At 39.3% G+C, this 22423-nt stretch overlaps 1 protein-coding gene across 12 annotated transcripts in view; it reads right to left on the reverse strand.

The window, feature by feature from the left end:
* LOC105726196 (NEDD4 binding protein 2 like 2) overlaps positions 1 to 22423 on the reverse strand; it is a 106504-nt gene that overhangs the window by 5794 nt on the left and 78287 nt on the right. For 10 of the 12 annotated variants that reach the window (XR_010337134.1, XR_010337132.1, XM_012465537.3 and 7 more), the window contains 2 exons: positions 3938 to 5673; positions 343 to 428 (listed from right to left, as the gene is read on the reverse strand). Coding sequence is in view for 8 of the 12 variants with exons in the window: in XM_012465537.3 (XP_012320960.1) it covers positions 343 to 428; positions 3938 to 5673 (1822 nt within the window). In the remaining 4 variants the exon portion in view is untranslated. Of the gene's footprint in view, positions 1 to 342; positions 429 to 3937; positions 5674 to 22423 lie in introns of those variants that run through there. The other 2 variants (XR_010337135.1, XR_010337133.1) reach the window with 1 other exon arrangement.

Genomic DNA, 22423 nt, shown 5'->3' on the forward strand with positions numbered 1-22423 from the left:
AAAAATATACCTTCACTGGCCAGGTGCAGTGGCTCACACCTGTAATCCCAGCACTTTGGGAGGCTGAAGTAGGTGAATCACCTGAGGTCAGGAGTTCAAGACCAGACTGACCAATGTGGAGAAACCCAGTCTCTACTAAAAATACAAAAAATTAGCCAGGCATAGTGGCACATGCCTGTAATCCCAGCTACTTGGGAGGCTGAGGGAGGAGAAGCACTTGAACCCAGGAGTCAGAGATTGTGGTGAGCCAAGATCGTGCCATTGCATTCCAGCTTGGGCAACAAGAGTGAAACTCCATCTCAAAAAAAAAAAAAAAATACACACACATATATATATATATACCTCCACTGACATCTTCCATTGCAAGTAGATCATCTTTAGTGTCTTCCAGTCAAGGGGAACCACATAGTCATCAGGCAACAAGGATTCTGTGAAAAAAAGGAAGAACTAATCTCATCTCTAATGTCACACAGATTTTTACCCTAAGTGTGAAGACAGGCAAACCTGATATCTAACTCACCATACCATTAAAAGTCTGGTTTTAAAGATATTTCGGTGATGTCTAAAGCTGGAGTTTGTCTCAGATCTCAATCAGTAAACACTATCCAGACTCGAATACTAGGATTCATCTGAGTTCTTGCCTTATTTACAAGGCCACTGACCATGAGCTTGGCTTGTCCAATCTAGCCAAACAAATCACTTCATAGCCTCTACTTATGGTTTCCTCTTTACCCTTTCAAGTACATGCCATTTCCAAATATGAAATTCTTTTCCTCTGTTTTTCTTTCAAGCTACATACTTTCTCCCTTGTATAAACAGTACTTAGAATGCGCTTCCACATGGAAGGCATTCCAGACAAAACTACAACCTCAAATTCTCTTCTACGATCCTTTTGTAAGGCCGGTGCCTCCTTGGGAGCCGAATGGACATGCCCTTCTCTCTCCGTGCCTAAAAACTACGTCATCATACTGAGCACATTGCTCAGCATTTGCCCTCTCCACGCAGGCTCCCCTTGCCCATTTCCGCATTCCAATCTCAGCCCTGCACCTGCCATAAATTTTGAAAAGGCCTGCCAAGAGCCTGCCCTATGGTAGCTCTCCCGTACATCCTCGGCCAGCCCCTCGTCCGTGCTCACTCCCTTCATACCCAATGGAAATGCCCCCGCTTTGTTCACCTCGCCCATCCCCAGTCTTTTAATTCCCAATAGAACTACCTTGTCTTTGTTTCCCCCGTAGTCAATCAGCCACTTCTACTCCCTATAAAACCCCACGCCCCAAGAAGAGAAGCGCGACTTCTCTGGCCCCTCCCGGACCATAGAACCTCGTCCAGGAGCCGAATAAATTGGCTTTTAATTTCCTCACTCCGGTCTCTGTTTCTTTATTAAACTCAGAGAGAAGTCTAACACCTTTTGGCACTACAATTCTCACTCATAAAATATTCATAGCTTATCATTTACATTTTCTATGTCCAGTAATTTTGTTTTATGTTAGTCTTGTCTCCCCATTTAGAAGGTGAGCTATTTGATGAATGAGGTCTACTTCCTTTAAAAAGCTTTCTGAAGTTAAATTAATGGATGCTTGATCATTGTTGATTATGATGTTATCGTGCATCCAAGGTAAGAGGAGGCTTAGAATCCTTTCACAATTGTGCCTTCATGCATTCTGGTGCCCCTCTACGGCAGTGATTGTTAATCTTTATGCATCGTAGACCCCTCCTGAGAAGCTGATAAAATCTATGGACTTCCTCCCCAAAAATGGTGCAAAATAACCTCCAAAATTTTACATACAATTTCAGAATATGGACCTTGGACTAAGATCCCAGATCTAAAATGTCTTCGGTTATCATTTAAAGCTCCCCAAAGCAATTGCATTTACTTTTAAAAAACTGGTATGTTTCTTTGGTCACATGTAGGAGGTGGGTAGAAAAACTACAGCAAATAGTTAAGATGTAATTATTCACAATTTACAAATATGATAAACATGATGCTAGAGCCCCAAGAGCAGGTTGATAACTATGACTCCTTGGCCCTAGGACTTAGTCAATCTTTGGTCTGAGCTGCTAGGACGAAGTGTATCTGGAATATCAGAAGCTTAGAAGCCAAGTGAAAAAACTCAGGGTGACATGCTAAGATACAGGAGAACTGCAGAAATTGGAGTTTTGGCATCTTGAATCTTACAGCTTCTGTCCCCAAGGAAGAGCACTAGGAAGTATCAGCTATTGAGTTACAGATGAGGAAAAGTTGGAATAAATATCATAAAGATATTATCTTAAATATGCTTATGATTGAAGACAATTTTTTTTTTTTAAACTGAGTCTCTATCACCCAGGCTGGAGTGCCGTGGTGTGATCTCGGCTCACTGCAACCTCCACCTACCAGGTTCAAGCAGTTCTCCTGCCTCAGCCTCCTGAGTAACTGGAATTACAGGCATGCACCACCATGCCCAGCCAACTTTTGCATTTTTAGTAGAGATGAGGTTTCACCACGTTGGCCAAGCTGGTCTCCAACTCCTGACCTCAGATGATCCATCTACCTCGGCCTCCCAAAGTGCTGGGATTACAGGCATGAGCAACCATGCCCAGCCCAAAAATAATTTAGATGGAGTATCAAAAAATCATATTTTCGTTTCATTCACATGTAGATTTTTTCATTTCAATAACAGTCTTTTTTTTTTTGAGATGGAGTCTTGCTTTGTCGCCCAGGCTGTAGTGCAGTGGTGTGATCTCAGCTCACTGCAACCTCTGCCTCCCACGTTCAAGCAGTTCTCCTGCCTCAGCCTCTTGAGTAGCTGGGATTACAGGCACACACCACCACACCCAGCTAATTTTTGTATTTTTAGTAGAGGCAGGTTTTCACCATGTTGGCCAGGCTGGTCTCAAACTCCCAATCTCAAGTGACCATCCCACCTCAGCCTTCCAAAGTGCTAGGATTACAGGTGTCAGCCACGCACCTGGCCCCAAAATAACAACCTTAGGAGACTGAAGGAACTTTTTAAGTCAACTAGTCAGACTCCCTTCTCATCAGGGGAGTCCTTCAGGAGCCTCTGAACGCCTCCCAGGTTCAAGCAATTCTCCCTCAGCCTTCTGAGCAACTGGGATTACAGCATGCACCACCATGCCCGGCTAATTTTTGTATTTAAACAAATACAATGCCTTTAAAAACTAAATTCAAGTATTTGAGATATCTTTCCATCATGTAGTCTTTGCCATTCCCCATTTACTAATGTTGTATTTGGGAGCCATAATTATGAATGAGAAAGGAAAGGGCCATGTGTCAAAGGCAGAAAGTAGGAAGATTTTTTTCGGCCAGCTGCAGTAGTTCAGGCCTATAATCCCTGCACTTTGAGAGGCTAAGGCAGGTGGATCACGTGAGGTTAGGAGTTTGAGACCAGCCTGGACAACATAGTAAAACCCCGTCTCTACTAAAAAATACAAAAATTAGCTGGGCATGGTGGCAGGTGCAGGCAGAAGAATTGCTTGAACCCGGGAGGTGGAGGTTGCAGTGAGCCACTGAGATCGCACCATTGCACTCCAGCCTGGGTGATAAGAGTGAAACTCCATCTCAAAAAAAAAAAAAGAAAAAGAAAGTTTTTGTTTTTGTTTTTTAAGCAGCCATCTCTACTGGTTACATAACCCCCTTTTCCTGCTTCATCCTTCATTTTTCCCAGTATCTATTGAAACTGAGGGTTCAAGTAGTCCACGTTCTCAAAGACATTGAAGGAAACATGAAGACTACCTGCAGCAAAGGGGGACTTTGAAGATCAAGCACCGTTTGTTATGGGTCCTCGCTCACTGCTGAAAAGCATCACAAGATCAATAAACTGCATGAAATCACTAACTGCCAGATAGAAACACCTCCAAAATTACTTACATATGTTTAACTAGCTCTTTTACTTTTAGCAAAACACACACACACACACACACACACAAAACAATTTACCCATTGGAACGCCTGGAGATCCAAAAAGCTTTACTAGTTGAAAGGCAAACCCTGGTGTTAATGGTAACCCAAGGGAACTACAGTCAGTGCTTGTTAAGCCTTGGCTGTCCTCAGCTGGTAATTGCTTAGGTTCTTCCCATCTCTTCAGCTTTCCATCAAACCTTTCATTTAAAAAGTGAAAATCAGAAGTGACTCCCAAAGAGCACGAAGTATCAGGTTGACGGTGTAAAATTTCTGGAGAAATAAACCCTGCATCATTTATTTTATTACCCACTCTTGTCTGAGATTCGAAAGTCCAAAACAGTTTGTTTGTAAAAGATGCCTTCCAAACACTAGATATATAATGTAGCACAAGAGAAGGGATATAATTTTCGTATAAAGACGCAAAGCACCTTAGTCTGTTAAATAACAGGCAATGAGAATAATACTGTCCACCAACATTTAGAGGGGGAGCTTTGATAATATCAAGGTAAAACCACAGTGGATGATGATCAAAGGTCCTAAGTTTTTGCTTATTCTCTTCTTCACTGTTCCTTTCTGAAATTCTGTCTTTTTCTTCTCCCAAAATAATTTTTACTCCTTGGGCTTTTGTTAACAGGTCACATTTCTCCCTTTCTTTTACATTTATATGACTCTGTCCTGATAAGTTAAAGTTTGGTACCAAATTGAAAATCCTTTTCTGCCTCCTTTTCTTATTTTGTGTTGATTCTAAGGCATTCTTTGGTACATCCAGTTGAGGTAAGCAGCTTTTGAAGAGGTTTGTTTCCATGAATGAATCTATAGTTTCAGGTGGAGGTGAAAAATCTTCAATTCCTATCAGTAGCTTGTCTATCAATATTTCTGGACTGCTTCCTGGTTCTGATGCTCCCATGGAAGTGAAGATCAATTGAATCCACTGCCCCCTGCTGTCAGGACCAGTCAGCTTATGTGCTCTATCTTTCTTTGGTCTCTGTTCACATACAAACTTAAGAAGGCCTGCAGGCCAGCTACCAAAATAGGGCTGTCTGTCAGAGCCCAGCTGTAAATCTTCATCAGATAAATTGGTTGTGAAAAAAGCCCAACAATTGATTTTAGTTGCATACAACTGTTCCTCTCTTAAAACTTTATCTGACATTCTGGTTCCATGTTGAGGGCACAGAATGGGTTGATGTGGGAGATTTTTATCTACTATTTCTCTCTTCTTCATAAATAAACATGAAGTTTCCACAGGAAGGTCCTGGGTGTCCCATGCTATGGTATGCCTATTTCTAATATGCTTTTCTACCTTCATGCCAGAGCAGTCATCAGTTGTTACACAGGAAAGATTCTGAGTCACTATTGGACAAGTAACAGAGCTTTCATTTGGCATCCATGACAAACTTAAAAACAAGTTATCACCTTCCTTAGGGAGGGAATTCTTTGGTGTGTTGTCTAATTCAACTATAGACATAACGTTTTGGAAACTGTCTTTAGGATCTAAGTTTTTCAATCTTTTTTCTTTATACCCATTCGCAAAATCTCTGACTTCATTTTGTAGACCACCAGTGAAGGGGTATTCTGACTCTCTTCTGGTCTTTTCAATTTCTTCCTCTTCACTCTGAGTTGGGTCCCGATCTCCTGGTGTAAGATCACTTGAGAATTCAAATGAGTTCTCCTCCATGATTTTACTCTGACTGTTCTGCTTTTTGTTTCTTTTTCTGTTTCTCTTCTGTTTGGTTTTGCTGAGCCTTTGTCCAGTTTTCTTCAAAATTCTTTCTCTGAAATATAAAAGAATTAAGAAAATGTACAACTTAATTATGTGTGTAACATAAGCAAACTATAACATCATACTCTTCATGTGCATATTGAAAAACTTTTAGTACAAGAGATTCTCAAGTGTGAATGTACTTTTTGTTGGTTTGTTTTTTGTTTTGAGTTGGAGTCTCGCTTTGTCACTCTTGGCTCACTGCAACCTCTGCCTCCCAGGTTCAAGCAATTCTCCTGCCTCAGCCTCCCAAGTAGCTGGTATAATATAATGCCCACCAGCATGCTCGGCTAATTTTTTTGTATTTTCAGTAGAGATGAGGTTTCACCATGTTGGCCAGGCTAGTCTTCAACCCTTAACCTCAGGTGATCCGCCTGCCTCAGCCTCCCAAAATGTTGGGATTACAGGTGTGAGCCACGGCACCAGCCATACTTTGTACTATATTTAAAATCACTTTTAAAAAGAGATGCTTTAATCCTATACATTAAAAATGAATACACTTTGAGAAAGTTAAAGTTAATATACATGTAACCATTTCATAAATCAATAACTTTGTAAAAACCTAATTATTTTCCTTAAAGAAAATATTTCATATATGAGCATACATTGACAGGGATATGTTCTGAGAAATGCATCCTTAGGCAATTTCATCACTATGTGAACATCATAGTGTGTACTTACAAAGATCTACATGATATAGCCTATGCCACACCTAGGCTATCTGGTATAGCCTATTGTTCCTAGGCTGCAAAACTGTACAGCTGGTTACTATACTGAATACCATAGACAATTATAACACATTAGTAAGTATTTATGTATCCAAACATATCTAGAGGCCGGCTGCAGTGGCTCACGCCTGTAATCCCCGCACTTTGAGAGGCTGAGGCGGGTGGATCACCTGAGGTTAGGAGTTCGAGACCAGTCAGGCCAACACGGCAAAACCCTGTCTCTCCTAAAAATGCAAAAAAATTAGCCAGGCGTGGTGGTGCACTCCTGTAATCCTAGCTGCTTGGGAGGTTGAGACATGTCAGTTGCTTGAACCTGCAAGGTGGAGGATGCAGTGAGCCAAGATCGTGCCACTACACTCCAGACTGGGTGACAGGGCAAGACTCAGTCTCAATAAAAAATAATAAATAATAAACATATCTAAACTTGGAAAAGGTGCAGACAAATATGGTATTATAATCTCATGGGACCATTGTCATATATATGCTCTGTCACTGACTGAAATTTTGTTATGTGGTGCATGTCTGTATATATAAAACCTACCAATAAATAATCTTGGACTTCCTAACATCTTAGATTTTGAAAATTAAAAAGTGGCTGTTATAGTCTCAGAATGGGACAAATTTAGTGGCTTTAATAGCTAAGTTTCCTCTAGACATAAAGAATGGTTGATAATGAGCTGTCAAGTCCAGTATTTGGGTAGAATGCTGCTAACTGCCCATATTGTAGTGGTTCTAAACCAGAGACTATACCACTACTCTGTGGGGTACTTGGAAATGTGTAAAGGCATTTTCGGTGGTCAGAATGACTGGTAATGTGTTACCAGCATTAGGGCCTGAGGCCAGGGAGGCTAACCATCCTGCAGTGCCCTGTGAAAAATTATCCCACCCAAAAGAACAATGGTGCTTTCATCCAGCACACTGAAAGTTCATAGCTCCCTTTAAGTGAAGACAATATTTGATCCTAAGAGAGAAAGGAGGATTTAGGAAATCTTCTAATTTAGAATGTAAAGATCTAGTTATCCTGTCTTCACCCTGGATAATCAGAGTCATGGTCAAGGTGACAATGGAGACATAGCAAAAAGTAGTAGGGGAAGGACAATTGACACCGCTGATGGGAAAATCCAGGACAGAGGAATAGAAAAGCAAGCAAACAAACCTAGAAGAAGAAAGATGGTGAGGCAAAGAGAACAGTCAGTTGATTGTCTGGGCACTGAACAAATTAGATTAAACCTACTCCCAGCTGCTAGCCTGGTTTGTTCAACATGCTGGGGCAATTTTCAATACGTAGGACACATGAAATCTTGTTCTTTGTCACTTAATTGCTGCTGTCCTTCTTTACGCATTCCTAGATGTTGGTTTAGAAAAAACTCTAAGGAACATTAATGTACCTAGAAACAGTTGTGATGGGGCCTCTATAAAAAGGATATTGAATAAAGAATGCCATCTGTCATTGTAATTCTCCTTCATGGCCAGTTCTACCTGATTCCAATGAAAGTCCTAGTTGTAGTCCAAGGTGTAATGTCAGTTATGAAATTCATCCTGCAAACTAGTATGTCATTCTGAAAACAAACTCCCCTGTCTTTGCTCAAATGTGAAACATTCTGTTGCAGGGCAAGGAGAAAAAGAACAAATAGAGTTTGTTGCATTATTCATTTGATTAAATGGTAATGTACTAAGGACTTAAGACTCACTGCAGCACTGGTGATTCTGTGGAGCTTAATGCACTAATGTATAGTCACTGTCCCTCAGAACAGCTCTCTACTGTACAAGGAAGGAGAGGCCTACTCTAGGGAAATGCAGTTACTGAAATATGGTTCATCATCAAAATGTTTATAGTTCCATATGCCATCAGAAAGAGTAAGGTCTACAATTGTACTTGGAAAATTGGCTTTAAAAAGAGGATGTTAAGCTTACTATGCATTGGGACTTTAATTACTTTACATGTACCTAATCTTCAAAACTATATGAAGTAAGGGCAAAGGTTAGTTTTAACCCCATCTTACAAAGACAATTGATATACAGAGAAATAGAACAATGTGTTCAGAATCACATGGCTAACGGCAGGTTCAGACCGAGTTTGATTGGCTCTAAAGTCTGCACTCTTTAACCATTATGCAAAACTGCCTCTTGATTTAAAGAGAAAATTGTACAAAACATTTCCTTCTCTCTTCTTCTTCCTCCTCTCATTTTTAAATCTGCAAATGTGCATGAACAGAAGATACTCAGTTGGCAAGGGTTGAGTCCTGTTCATGAGAGCTGTTCTTGGGCCTTGACTCCTATTATCACTAACTTAACAGTGTCTGGAGACTTTTCTCCTGTCATTTCTCCTTTCTCTGGTTTAATCAAACAAGAAACAAGAGGAAGTGAAAGTAGATATTGTGGAGCCAGAGCCTTTCTCCCTAATCTGCCCTCATGTCAAGGCTCCATACAAGCAATGGGAAAGCCAGACTAGATGGCCCACAACTGAGATCAACAGATGGGCACAAGTGACACTCCTCCTGGAGTTAATTCACTCATGGGGTGGAGGCAGTGAGAAGGGGTCACATTCTGGATCCCAAAGGAAAAAGAAGATTTGAAAACTAATCAGATATAGGGTATGAGGAAAAAGATAAGAAGCAAGTATGAGTACAAGGAGATTGGCCTGACTAATTAGAGGGAGGAAGTGGTTATTTACAGCAACATAAAAGTCTGTGAGATAGGGGTTTGGAGAGAGGGTTGGTAAATCAGTTGTCTCAAAGCTCGCTCAGAATAGGCTAATCTGTCCTTTAAAAAGAGGTCAGAAAGTGTGAAAACGATGAGGGCTGCTCTAATACTCCCTAAGAGTTTCTTTGTTTTTTAAGCAGATTACAATCAGCTGCTTAGGAAAAGGATCACAGGGACTCTGCTAATGTCTTTTTTTTTTTTTTTCTCCTGAGTTTGCTTTCTAGGGAAGGACCTGCTAATGTTAACAACCCACTATGCCTGCAGAGAAGTAAACACTGGACCATGAAAGAATAAGGTGGCTTAAAAAGTAAACTATTAGAGCCTGGGAGATCAGGCAATTTATTAAGGCAGTTTGCTAAGAGTTAATCAAAGGAATCTTTAAGGATTAGAATTCCAACTGAAAATACAACACAATGCCAAGAGGTCTGAATATCGTAAGACTGACTCTACAATGAAGGGCCAGAGACAGTACTAGCTCTGCACCACTGCAGCTCTATATAGCTACCGTCCTTGTTCCAGAAACAGTGGACTTGGCCTTCCGGAAAGGAAACACAAACCAGTAACACTGGCTTGGGAAGCCCCTGGGAAATAAGAGACTTGGTAGTGGTGGTGGTGGTGATAACTTCTGTTTGAATGTGGCTAATCAGTAGATGCATTTTATTTAGAAACATCTATCTAGAAAGTGTCTCATCAAAGCTGTGTCAAGGATCGTTAAATCTGATCTCACTGATGCTGATTCATTGAGGAATGAATGGCACCAGTGGAAGAAAAAAAATCACTAAATAAAAGCTAGTCATGGAGAGGAAATCAGGAGAGTTAGAGGCACAGGACGTAGCTTTGAAAAGAAAGAAGAAAATAAGAAATGAACAAATGGTAACACATCTATGATGAGTAAGATTTTGCTTAGAATCCAAGCTTGTAGGTAGCGATGGAGTGTACCTCTCAAGAATTAGAAAGTGTTTGTTCAGATACAAGCCAACCTGATCAAGTGAACTGTGACCCGATGACAAAGGTGAGACAGCAATCAGATAAAGCTGAAGAAAGCAGGAAGGGAGGGTAGAAAGCATGGTAAGTAATAACCCTCATGAAAAAAAAATAATTAAAAGGTCCAGAGGAAAACATTTCCCAATGCGGAATCCTATATACTAATTTATGACAATGGGCAATAAATGAAGTAAATCTGAGATTAAAACACACGTAGATTATAAAAGAAATGTCTCATGGCTTTATGGAATGACCGGTTGAAATAACTGAGGCCCAGGTCCTGGTCCTGGCTCAGTAATAGCCAAGACCAGGCCCTAGCTAGCAGTGAGATCTCTCAACTAGCAATGGGATCTTGGGCAAATCATGTCTTCTTTCTAAAATGAGGAATATAGCTCTCCTTGCAGAGTTGTTGTAAGGACTACAAATATAAATGCTCTTAAATAACCTCTACTCAACGGATAGAGCAATCAATGGGTTTTCTCCATTGCTGCTATACAATAATGACTGATATTAATGACTCACACTAAATGCTCCCAACTGGTGCAGTTACACTGGCTGCTCTCCAGTGTAACTGCACCCTTTGCTGTCACTGTTTAGAACTGTATATTTACAAGGAGTCAGATCGGTTTATTCCCATATCTATTTATGTCAATAATAATTTTACTATAATTATGTAGTTTGTCTCACTAAACACAAAGTGCTAAACAACTGTTAAATGGGCAGGATAACTATAAAATTTGGTTAAAAATAATAAAGACATGATCCGGCACTCATATTGCTTTGAATATTTCTTTGGATTCTACTTCCAATTTATATCAACAGAAACCAGAAATTCTTGACTACACATTACAGATGTGGTTTATGCATGAAAAAAAAATAAACTGCACTGAACAAAATTATACATAAAAATTGTTGAATACTGGGAACCAAATCTGAGAAACTAACAATAAAAAAAAATTGTTGCATACACATAAAAACATGTACTTTAAGTTCAAACAAAATGCTTAAAGTATGCATCATTTCATAATAATTCCTTAAACAATTTTTCAATGAACTAACCAGCTATTTGTCCTAATCATGTTAGAGACGAGGGCTTTAATTGTAAATAAAGTACTTAGCACAATGCTTGGCACATAGTGGGTACTTCATCAACGGCAGCTCTTATTTTTATTATGTATTAACAACAACAAGAGTAATCTTATAAATTTCACTGAGACTCCCATGATACAATTCAAGAATGGAATGTGAGAATGTGATACTTACAATTTATTTAAAACAAATAGTTGAGTTAGAACAACTGGAAAATTCTCAAAAAATGTAATTTACTTAGTGTAATTGCAAATGATTGGAAGTGGAACAAATTTTTTAAAACTAAGTGGCCATATATAGATAAACTGATAAATCCACCATCCTTCTCAGAGATAAAAATACCTTTCTCAGTAATTGATAGAACAATGAGACAAAATAAAGACACAGAAGTTTAACTAGCACAGTTAATAATGATTGATATAGTACACAACTATGGAAGACCACATCCAACAATTGGTGAAAACACATTCTTTTCATGCTAACATACAATATCTATAGAAATTAACTAGGCCATGAAGCTAGACTCCACAGATTTCAGAGAATTATTAAGATACAGATCATAATATAGTTAACTTTGAAATTAGTAACAATAATTTTTACTTTGAAAAAATTTGAATATTGAAAAATTTTATAGGTAGAAAAATTATAATGGTAATACTTAGAACTGAATAACAATTGAAAAATTATATATAAAAAGTGATTTTTTTTTTTTTTAAGACAGAATCTTGCTCTGTTACCCAGGCTAGAATGTAACAATGTGATATGGCTCACTGCAGCCTCTACCACCAGGGTTCAAGTGATTCTCCTGTGTCAGATTCCAGAGTAGCTGGGACTACAGGAGCACCACCATACCTGGCTTGCTTGCTTTCTCTCTTTCCTTCCTCCCTCTCTTTTCTTTCCCTCCCTCCCTCCCTTTCTTCCTTCCTTCCCTCCTTCCCTCCTTCCTCTCTTCCTTCCTCTCTTTCTTTTGAGACATGTTCTCCATGTTGTCCAGGCTGGTCTCGAACTCCTGGACTTAAATGATCTGCCTGCCTCAGCCTCCCAAAGTGCTGGGAGTACAGGTGTGAGCCACCGCATCTGGCCTAAAAAGTGATACTTAAAGGAATATTTGCCATAAATATTCACATTAAAAAGGCAAAACACAAAATCAATGAGTTAACCATAAAATTGAAGAAATTACAGATAAAAGGAGCAGGATAAACTTCAAAAAAGAAGAAGAGGCCAGGCACAGTGACTCATGCCTGTAATCCTAGTAATTTGGAAGGCTGAGGTGGGAGAATTGCTTGAGGCCAGGAGTTTTAAGATCAGCCTGGGCAACACAGCAAGATTCTGTCTGTATTTAAAAAAAAAGAAGAAGAAGAAAGAAAAAGAAAAAAATATATACATGTACTTTTTTTTTAAATAGAAGAAAGGGAATAAAAAACACAAACCCATGGTGAAAGTAAGGAAGAAAAAATGTAAATGAGTATTAGAAATAGAAAAGAAGGCACAATTACAATTACAGAGAAATTTTAAAAGATAAAAGAGTAATTATATGAATAACTTTATAACAACAAATTTGAAAATTTAAATGAAATATAATTTATACATCTATATATAGATTTAGCTAGAAAATACAAGTTATTTAATTAATTTACTTTTGAGACAAGGTCTTGCTGTGTCACTCAGGCTGGAGTGCAGTGGTATGATCATGGCTCACTGCAACCTTGAGCTCCCAGGCTCAAGCAATGCCCCCCACCTCAGCTTCCCATGTAGCTGGGACCACAGGCATGTGACACCATGCCCAGCTGCCCAGCTAATTTCTTTTTCTTTTCTTTCTTTTTCTTTTTTAGAGACAGGGTCTCACTACGTTCCCCAGGCTGGCCTTGAAGTCTTGGGCTCAAGCAATCCTCCTGCCTTGGCCTCCCAAAATGCTGGGATTATAGACCCAACATACACAGTCAAAAATACAAGTTATTAAAACTGACTAAAAAGAAACAGAAAGCCTGGGTAGGCCTAGAATGGTAAAATAATAAGGTTAATTTTTTTTCCCAGCAAGGGAATTCCAATTTCAGGTGACTTTTCAGAAAAGTTCTACCAAATATTCAAGGAACTGTTCATTGCAATCATATGCACAATTTTCCAGAGAAAAGAAAAAGAAAGAATATCTCCAGCTTTTTTCAAGGTGCTAACATAGATTGATAGAGCCAGGAAGTTACACAAAAATAAGAACTTTCAGGCTAGTCTCAGGTAAATACAAAAACCCTAAATAAAATATCAGCAAACTACCTCCAGTAATGTGTAAAATAGATAATACATTATGATTTAACTGGTTTATCTCAAGATTCATTTATACTAGACTATCAATTAATGTAATTACACTAGCAGGTTAACGGAGAAAACACATCTAAAAGCTTTTCAATAGTGGTAGAAATTGTTTTACTCATTTTCTATCTGTGGCCTTAGAACACTCAAAATCGAATTACTATTTAAAAATAACACACGTAACTCTTAGTGAACCAGGAGTAGATGAGAACTTCCTTAATTAACAATGAATACTATGATCCTATCACAAACATAATTTCTAATATGAGAAATATTAAAAACATTTCTTTAAATCAGAAACAGAACAAGAATGTCTATTATCACCAGTTCCATTCAACATTGTATAGTCCCTCTGTATTCATGAAAGATACATCAGACAAAATAGAAAAGGAAGATAATGAAGAGATATAAGGACTGTAAAGGAAGAAAATAATCGTTATTCTCGGAGATGACATAATTGTCTGCGTAAACAATTTTAAAAATTTGTAGATTAAATTAATAGCATTAATAAGAAAGTTTAACAAATGTTGCAGGATACAAAATTAATATTCAAAAGTCAACTACAGGCCAAGCACAGTGGCGCACGCCTGTAATCCCAGCACTTTGGGAGGCCGAGATGGACAGATTGCCTGAGCTCAAAAGTTTGAGACCACCCTGGGTAACATGGTGGAAGCCCATCTCTACTAAAATACAAAAAATTCACCAAGCATGGTGGCAGATGCCTGTAGTCCCAGCTACTTGGGAGGCTGAGGCAGGAGAACTGCTTGAGCCGAGGAGGCAGAGGACTCTGTCTCTAAAAAAAAAAAAAAAAAAATGTCAATTAGTGATGTCTAGTGAGTGGTGTCAGCAAAAATGGTGGAGTAACAAATCCAAAAGCCCATCCCTCCATAACAGAAGTGACTTAACAAGAAAGAACTGTCAGAATCAACTTTATCAGAACTGTGAAGATAGATCAAGAGTTTACAGCAATCAGGCAAATGCTTAATCAAGAAAAAAAAAAGCTGAGTTTCAGTAAGAGAAATTTGTTAGTTTTTAAATTTTTTTTGAGACGGGGTATGGCTATGTTGACCAGGCTGGGCTGGAGTGCAGCGGCTATTCACAGAATTGAGCACATAGCACACTATGGCCTTAAACTCCTGACTTCAAGTTATCCTCCTGTCTCAGCCTCCCAAGTAGCTGGGACTACAGGCATATGCCACTGTGTCCAGGTCTCTGTAGTGTTTTTAACTTACTCCGGCCCCTTCTACTGCTCTCCAGATTAATATTGGCTCTGAAGACAACAACCTACTTTCCCAGTACAGGTTTTTAGTACCAAGGGTGGCAGAAAGGATCTTCTCAAAGAACTGTGGTTGTTTTGACCTTGCTGGTCACTCCCTGAGCTGAAAGGGCTTGTGCCTATTTTAACTAACTCAAAACTTTCCTAGGACAAACACAACTACCCAGGGTAGGGGGCATTTGTTGAATACATTTAAAAGCAAATGATTAGTCACTGCCAGTTGGGGCAAGGCATAACTGCCACTTGGGGTAAACAACAGATAATATAAAAAGCTTGAGAAGAAAAGATGAGAAGGGAGGCATTTTAGGGAACAAGGGCTTTGAAAAGCTCTCACATATTCCTGGGAATCTAGAGGGTCATGCACCTAACCCAAGTCAGGCTATATGCTCAGAAAAGAACTAAAAAGGCTTTAAGCTGTCACTTCTGGCTGACAACCAGACTCTATACAAGCAGGAAATGAAGACAAGGGCAGAGTTATAAACAGCCTTAGTGTAGAAGGTGTCCCAACACATACACAAAGATGGAGCATTTTTGTTGATGATGATGATGATGATGTTGTTGTTTCAGAAGTTTAAGGAAACGTCTGTTGAATCACTAGCTAACTACTAAACTAATGGAACAAAGACTAGTTGGAACACAACAAAGAATACAGATTTTACAAAATTAGTGCAGAAAAGTCACTAAACAAACAACAGTTACAAGAAGGAGCAGCAACAAACCCTGGGGAGGGGTGAAATATGATTACAGATTTCCCACATTATATTATTTAAAATGTCTAATTTTCACAAAAACTAAGACTGTGAAGTAACTGTGGCCTATACAAAGGAAAAAAGAAATCAATAGGAACAATCATTGACAAAGCCTAGACATTGGACTTATTAGACAAAGACTTTGTTAACTATTTTAAATATCCTAAAAGAAACAATAGATAAAGAACTAAAAAAAATAAGAACAGTGTCTCATCAAATAATGAACATCAATAAATAGATGGAAGTCAGAAGGAGGGGCTTCAAGGCAGCTGGCTAGAGGTATCCAGCACTCTCCTTCTCCACAAAGAAGACTCAAAATAACAAGCAGATAATCACACTCTGAACAGAGCAATTAAGAGAGAACGGTGGAATTCAACAGAGAAATAATGGGAAACACCTGAGGCACAGAGGGAGCAGGAGGGAAGGCTTCCAGCTCAGCTGGGATCAGCTGGGAACCCAGAGAAGCTTCCCAGTACAGAGAAATGGTAAATGACCATGGACTCTTGCAACCTGGGCCAGGAGAAAACCCCTTTACCCTTGTGAGCCCTTAGACTACTGTAGCGAGCCCTGGAGAAGATAAAATGGCACTGTTCCAGAGAGGTAGCTCACACCAGGTCCCACTGCCCTACAAGTCCTAAGCAGCTGCAGCATGGCACTATTTTGAGAACCTAATCTACACCAGACTGCATGCTGCTCACATCGCTAGAGATATCCCCCAACATCCATCCGGAGGGCTGTAGCAGCACAAAGTTGGTTAAACCCAGGGGAATAGCAGGAAACTCGGCACTCTAGCACATATAGAGTGCTGCACCCTGGGGAACGGGTAATGTACCACACTGGGGAGGCTTCCCCTAGGACAAAGGGAGCTAAAGTGTCCGAGAACTGCCTACCTGGGGCAGCCACCACAGACAGCAACCCCATTCTCCCAGCAGCAGGGCTGATGTGCACAAGCCCTGAGAACAGACTCTGCTGCTGCCCATTGCAGCAAGGTCACAGCACACTTGCACAAGCCCTGAGGACAGGCTCCCTTAGCTGTCCCAAACTCCCACACTCCCAACACTTCTGCAACCACCTAAGCACTCCACCAGGGGGCCTGGGGCTCACCCTGCCCTGCTCACCACAGCTGGTGCCTCAGCATACTACTGGGAGACCTGAAGACAGGCCTGTTCAGCCTAACACTGCCTCCCCCACAGTGCTCAAGCCCATTACCCTGGGACCTGAGGATTCTCTCACCCTATCCACCACTGGTGGCCTCTCTGCATGCCTATTCAGAGCCCAAGGACAGGCTTACCCTGTATGCCACTACCAACACAGCCAGTACTCGCTCGCTTGTGCCACATGGGGGTCTGGGGACTGGTCAACCCAGCTTGTCACAGCCACTGCTAACACAAACATATGCTACTTCAGAGCCTGACAGTTGTCCCACCACCATGACTGCCATCACCCAAACAAGCAAACTGCCCAGGAGACTGAGAACCTACCCACTTACCCACCTACGTGGTTCACTGCTGTTACCACTGGCATCTATATACCAACAGTGAAATAGCTGAAAAAGAAATGAAGAAGGCAATTCCATTTACAATACATACAATCACAAAAGTGGAAGACAACATACACACACACACACAAAATGGAAAGGCATCTCATGCTCATGGATTAGAAAACTTAATATTGTTAAAATGAACATACTACCCAAAGCAACCTACAGATTCAATGTAATCCCTATCAAAATACCAATGTCATTTTTCAGAGAAATAGGAAAAAATCAATCCTAAAATTTGCATGGAACCAAAGAGAGTCTGAATAGCCAAGCAAGTCTAAGCAAAATAACAACAACAAACAAATAAAATATAAAAATAAAAAACAAAGCTGGTAGTATCACACTACCTGACTTACAAGATCATAGTAACCAAAACAGCATGATATTGGTATAAAAATAGACATATCAACCAATAGAACAGAATAGAGAACCCAGAAATAAATCCATGTATTTACAGCCAAATGATTTTTGACAAAGACACTAAGAACATACAATGGGGAATGGACACCTTCTTTGAAAAATGGTGCTGGGGAAACTGAATATTCATATGCAGAAGAATGAAACTAGACACCTATAGAAAATTCAAATCTCTATACAAAAATCAACTCAAAATGGATTCAAGTCCCAAGCATAAGATCTGAAACTATAAAACTACTAGAAAAAAACATAGGGAAAACACCACAAGATATTGGTCTAAGCAAAGAATTTATGGCTAAGACTTCAAAAGCAGAGGCAACAAAATAAAATAGTAGGTAAATGGGACTTAAAAAATTAGATTTAAAAGCTTCTGCACAGCAAAGGAAACAATCAACAGAGTGAAGAGACAACCTGATGAATGGAAGAAAATATTTGCAAACTAATCATATGATAAGGGACTAATATCCAGAATATATAAGAAACTCAAACAACAGCAACCCAAACCCAAAACAAAAAACAACAATTCTATTAAAAAGTGGGCAAAGGATCTAAATAGACATTTCTCAAAAGAAGACATACAAATGGCCAACAGGTATATGAAAAAATGCTCAATATCACTAACCATCAGGGAAATTAAGATTAAAACCACAGTAAGATATCATTCTTCCCCAGTTAGAATGGCTATAATTATTATTATTTAGAGATAGGGTCTTATTCTGTTGCCCAGGCTGGAGTGGCAGTGGTGTGATCATAGTTCACTGCAGCCTTGAACTCCTGGGCTCAAGTGATCCTCCTATCTCAGCCTCCTGAGAAGCTAGGACTACAGGTGTGCACCATCATGCCTGGCTAATTTGTTTTTTTGTTTTGTTTTGTTTTGTTTTTGTAGAGACAGAGTCTCACTATGTTGCCAGGCTGGTCTCGAACTCCTGGGCCCAAGCAATCCTCCCACCTTGGCCTCCTAATGTGCTGCTATTATATGTGTGAGCCACTACACCTGGCCACAGAATGACTATTATTAAAAAGACAAACAAAATAAAACAGATGCTGGCAAGGATATGGAGAAAAGAGAACTCTTATACACTGTTGTTGGGAATGTAATTTAGTACAGCCATTATTAAAAACCATGTCAATATATCTCAAAAAAACTAAAAACAGGACTGCCATATGATCTAGCAACCCAGTATGAGTATTTATCCAAAGGAAAGGAAATCATTATATCAAAGGGATACTTGCACCCTTTGATATAATGTTTATTGCAGCAATATTCATAACAGCAAAAACATGGAATCAACCTAAGTGTACATAAATGAATACATGGATAAAGAAATAGACATAGAAAAAGAATGAAATCCTATCATTTCCAGTAAGATGAATGGAACTGGAGGTCATGTTAAGTGAAATAGGCACAGAAAGACAAGTATCACATGTTCTCATTCATACATGGAAACTAAAAAAGCTGATTTCATGGAGGTTGAAACAAATGATAGTTATCAGAGGCTGAGGAGGGTGTGTGTGGGGGTGAGTTGGTGGGGTAGGGAGTGGATGCAGAGAGGTTGGTTAATGGGCACAAACATACTGTTAGATAGAAGGAATAAGTTCCAATGTTCAATAGCAGAGTATGGTGACTACAGTTAAAAACAATGTATTTGTATTTCTAAATAACTAGAAGAGAGGTCTTGAAAGGTTCCCAACACATAAAAATAAATATTTAAGGTGATGGATACCCTAAATACCCTGATTATTAGACTTTCTATGCATGTAACAAAATACCACATGTACCCCCATTAAAATGTACAAATATTATACATTGATAAAAAATTTTAAAAACAAACAAAAAGAGATGGAAATATCAAAGAGAGCCACATAGAAATTCAAGAGTTGAAGAGTATAACAATTGAAATAACAAAATCCAGAAGAAGGGGTTTGACAGCAGACTTGAGCAGGCAAAAGAAACATCAGTGAATTTGAAGATAGGGCAACTGACATTAGGCAGTCTAAGTGTCACATACAAAAAGGAATGAAGAAAAGTGGAGAGAGCCTGAGGGCCTGTGGGACACCATCAAGCACACCAACCTAAGCATAATGGGAGTCTTACAAGGTTAGAAAAGGCACATATAAGAGATCATCATTAGGATTAACAGCTGAATTCCCACCAGAAACTATGAAGGTCAGAAGGCAGTGGTTTGACATTTTCAATGTGCTGAAAGAAAAATACTGTGGACCATGAACTGTATATCCAGTAAAACTATCCTTCAAAAATGAAGAAGAAAATTTTTTTTTTTTTTTTTTTTTTTTTGAGACGGAGTTTCGCTCTTGTTACCCAGGCTGGAGTGCAATGGCGCGATCTCGGCTCACCGCAACCTCCGCCTCCTGGGTTCAGGCAATTCTCCTGCCTCAGCCTCCTGAGTAGCTGGGATTACAGGCACGCGCCACCATGCCCAGCTAATTTTTTGTATTTTAGTAGAGACAGGGTTTCACCATGTTGACCAGGATGGTCTTGATCTCTCGACCTCGTGATCCACCCGCCTCGGCCTCCCAAAGTGCTGGGATTACAGGCTTGAGCCACCGCGCCCGGCAATGAAGAAGAAATTAAGATATTTCCAGATAAACAAAAACTAAGAGAGTTCACTACTAGTAGAATGGCCCTACCCATCCCCCACCAAAAAAAAAATGGTAATGGGAATCCTTCAGACTGAAATAAAAGGATACTGGATAGTAACTCAAATTCACAGGAAGAAATACAGAATAACAACAAAAACAAAATAATAACAGCAAAGGAAACCACATAGGTAATTATAAAAGTCAACATATGGTTTGTAAGTCTTTCTTCCACATGATTTAAAAGAAAACTATATGAAATAATATTTATAAATCCATACTGATGGACCCACAGTGCATAAAGATGTAATTTGTGACAACAACAACATAATGGAGGGAACAGAGATATATAAGTAAAGTTGTTGTATATAATTGAAACTAAGTTGGTTAATTCTAACTAGATTGTTACAAATTAAGATGCTAATTGTAACTCCTGCTGTAGGGTCTCTTGCCAGCTCATTTCCTAAGTTCTACCAATAGAAGTTATTGGTAGGATATTGGATGTGAGAGGGGGAAAAATATGTTTGTGTTTTTTTCTGGCTTCTGATGGCAATTCCAACAGAGTTGTTGCAACACACAGTAAGTGAAGTTTCCAAGTTGCTGTTGAGAAAGCTCACATCCAACAGCAGAATCCTCAACAGCACAATAATTATGGGCTCTGGGTAACCTCATTTTCTATATAACTCTTCTAGCGCTAGGGATAACTTCAGCTTCTTGCATATATCAAGTTTTGGGAAACTCATCATCCACTTTTTGCTTCTCCAACCCTGCCAATGACTTTATAACCAATTCCTTGTATTAAATCCACTCTATTTGAAATATCTAGAGTGTATTCTGGTTTCCTTACTAGATATAGACTACCAGCTGACAAAAGGTTAATATCTAAAGTACATCAAGAAGTCCTACAAATCAATGAGAGATAAAATAAACAGAAAAATAAGTAAAAATCATAAAAAAGCATACAAATGCTCCAAAATACATGAAATAAAGACCAACATCATTAGTAATAAAACTAATACAAATTAAAACCACAATCAGATAAAATTTCATGTCTGCCAGACTAACAAAATTTTTAAATCATCCAATACCAAGTGTTAACAAGAATCTATAATAATATTATTATTCTTATTTTGAGACGGAGTTTTTGCTCTTTCACCCAGGCTGGAGTGCAGTGGCGTGATCTTGGCTCATTGCAACCTCTGCCTTCCAGTTTCAAGTGATTCTCCTGCCTCAGCCTCCTGAGTAGCTGGGATTACAGGTGCCCACTACCATGCCTGGTTAATTTTTGTATTTTTAGTAGAAACGGGGTTACACCATGTTGGCCAAGCTGGTCTCGAACTTCCGACCTCGTGATCTGCCCACCTCAGTCTCTCAGAGTGCTGGGATTACAGGTGTGAGCCACTGTGCCAGGCCTGAATCTAGAATAAATTCTTATTCACAGCTGGTGGGGGTATAAGAAAGCACAATCACTGTGGAAAACATTATGATTATTATGCAAAAAACCCAAACTGGTCCCCACCCTAAAATTCAGCAATCCTACTCCTAGGTAAACCTAAAGTAGCAATTTTAAAACTTTTTTGACTGTTACTCAAAATAAAAAATTTATTTTATAGCCCTTCTCAATACACACAGTAAAACAGTCACAAAAGGTTTCACAAAACAATATTTTCCCATAATATACTGTATATGTAATGCACACTGAAAAAGCATATGTAAAACTATAATGCACACATGAAATGGAACATGCATATTTTCTGATTTACTTATTTATTTTAGCTTTGTTTCTTAACTGCTAGATGATGTGAGACTGTTATTTTTTTTAGTATGCTGATGGCAATCTATCAAATTGATTTTATGGCCCTCTAATTGGTCACATCCTACAATTTAAAAACTACTACCCTAGGCCGGGCGCGGTGGCTCACGCCTGTAATCCCAGCACTTTGGGAGGCCGAGGCGGGTGGATCACGAGGTCAAGAGATCGAGACCATTCTGGTCAACATGGTGAAACCCCGTCTCTACTAAAAATACAAAAATTAGCTGGGCATGGTGGTGCGTGTCTGTAATCCCAGCTACTCAGAAGGCTGAGGCAGGAGAATTGCCTGAACCCAGGAGGTGGAGGTTGCGGTGAGCCGAGATCACGCCATTGCACTCCAGCCTGAGTAACAAGAGCGAAACTCCGTCTCAAAACAAAAAACAAAAAACAAAACAAAACAAAAAAAAACTACTACCCTAAAGAAATTCCAGTACATGGCTACAGAATATTCTTCAGAGTAGCAAAAATCTGACAACAAACCATCAGCAGAACGAAGAAGCAAATTATCCTATGTTCATAAAATGGAATATGATATTGTAATGAAAATAAATGAACTACTAAT

Source organism: Aotus nancymaae, unplaced genomic scaffold (genome assembly GCF_030222135.1).
Source record: "Aotus nancymaae isolate 86718 unplaced genomic scaffold, 86718_ANA_hifiasm-v0.15.2.pri h1tg000043l, whole genome shotgun sequence".
Taxonomy (NCBI): Eukaryota; Metazoa; Chordata; class Mammalia; order Primates; family Aotidae; genus Aotus; species Aotus nancymaae.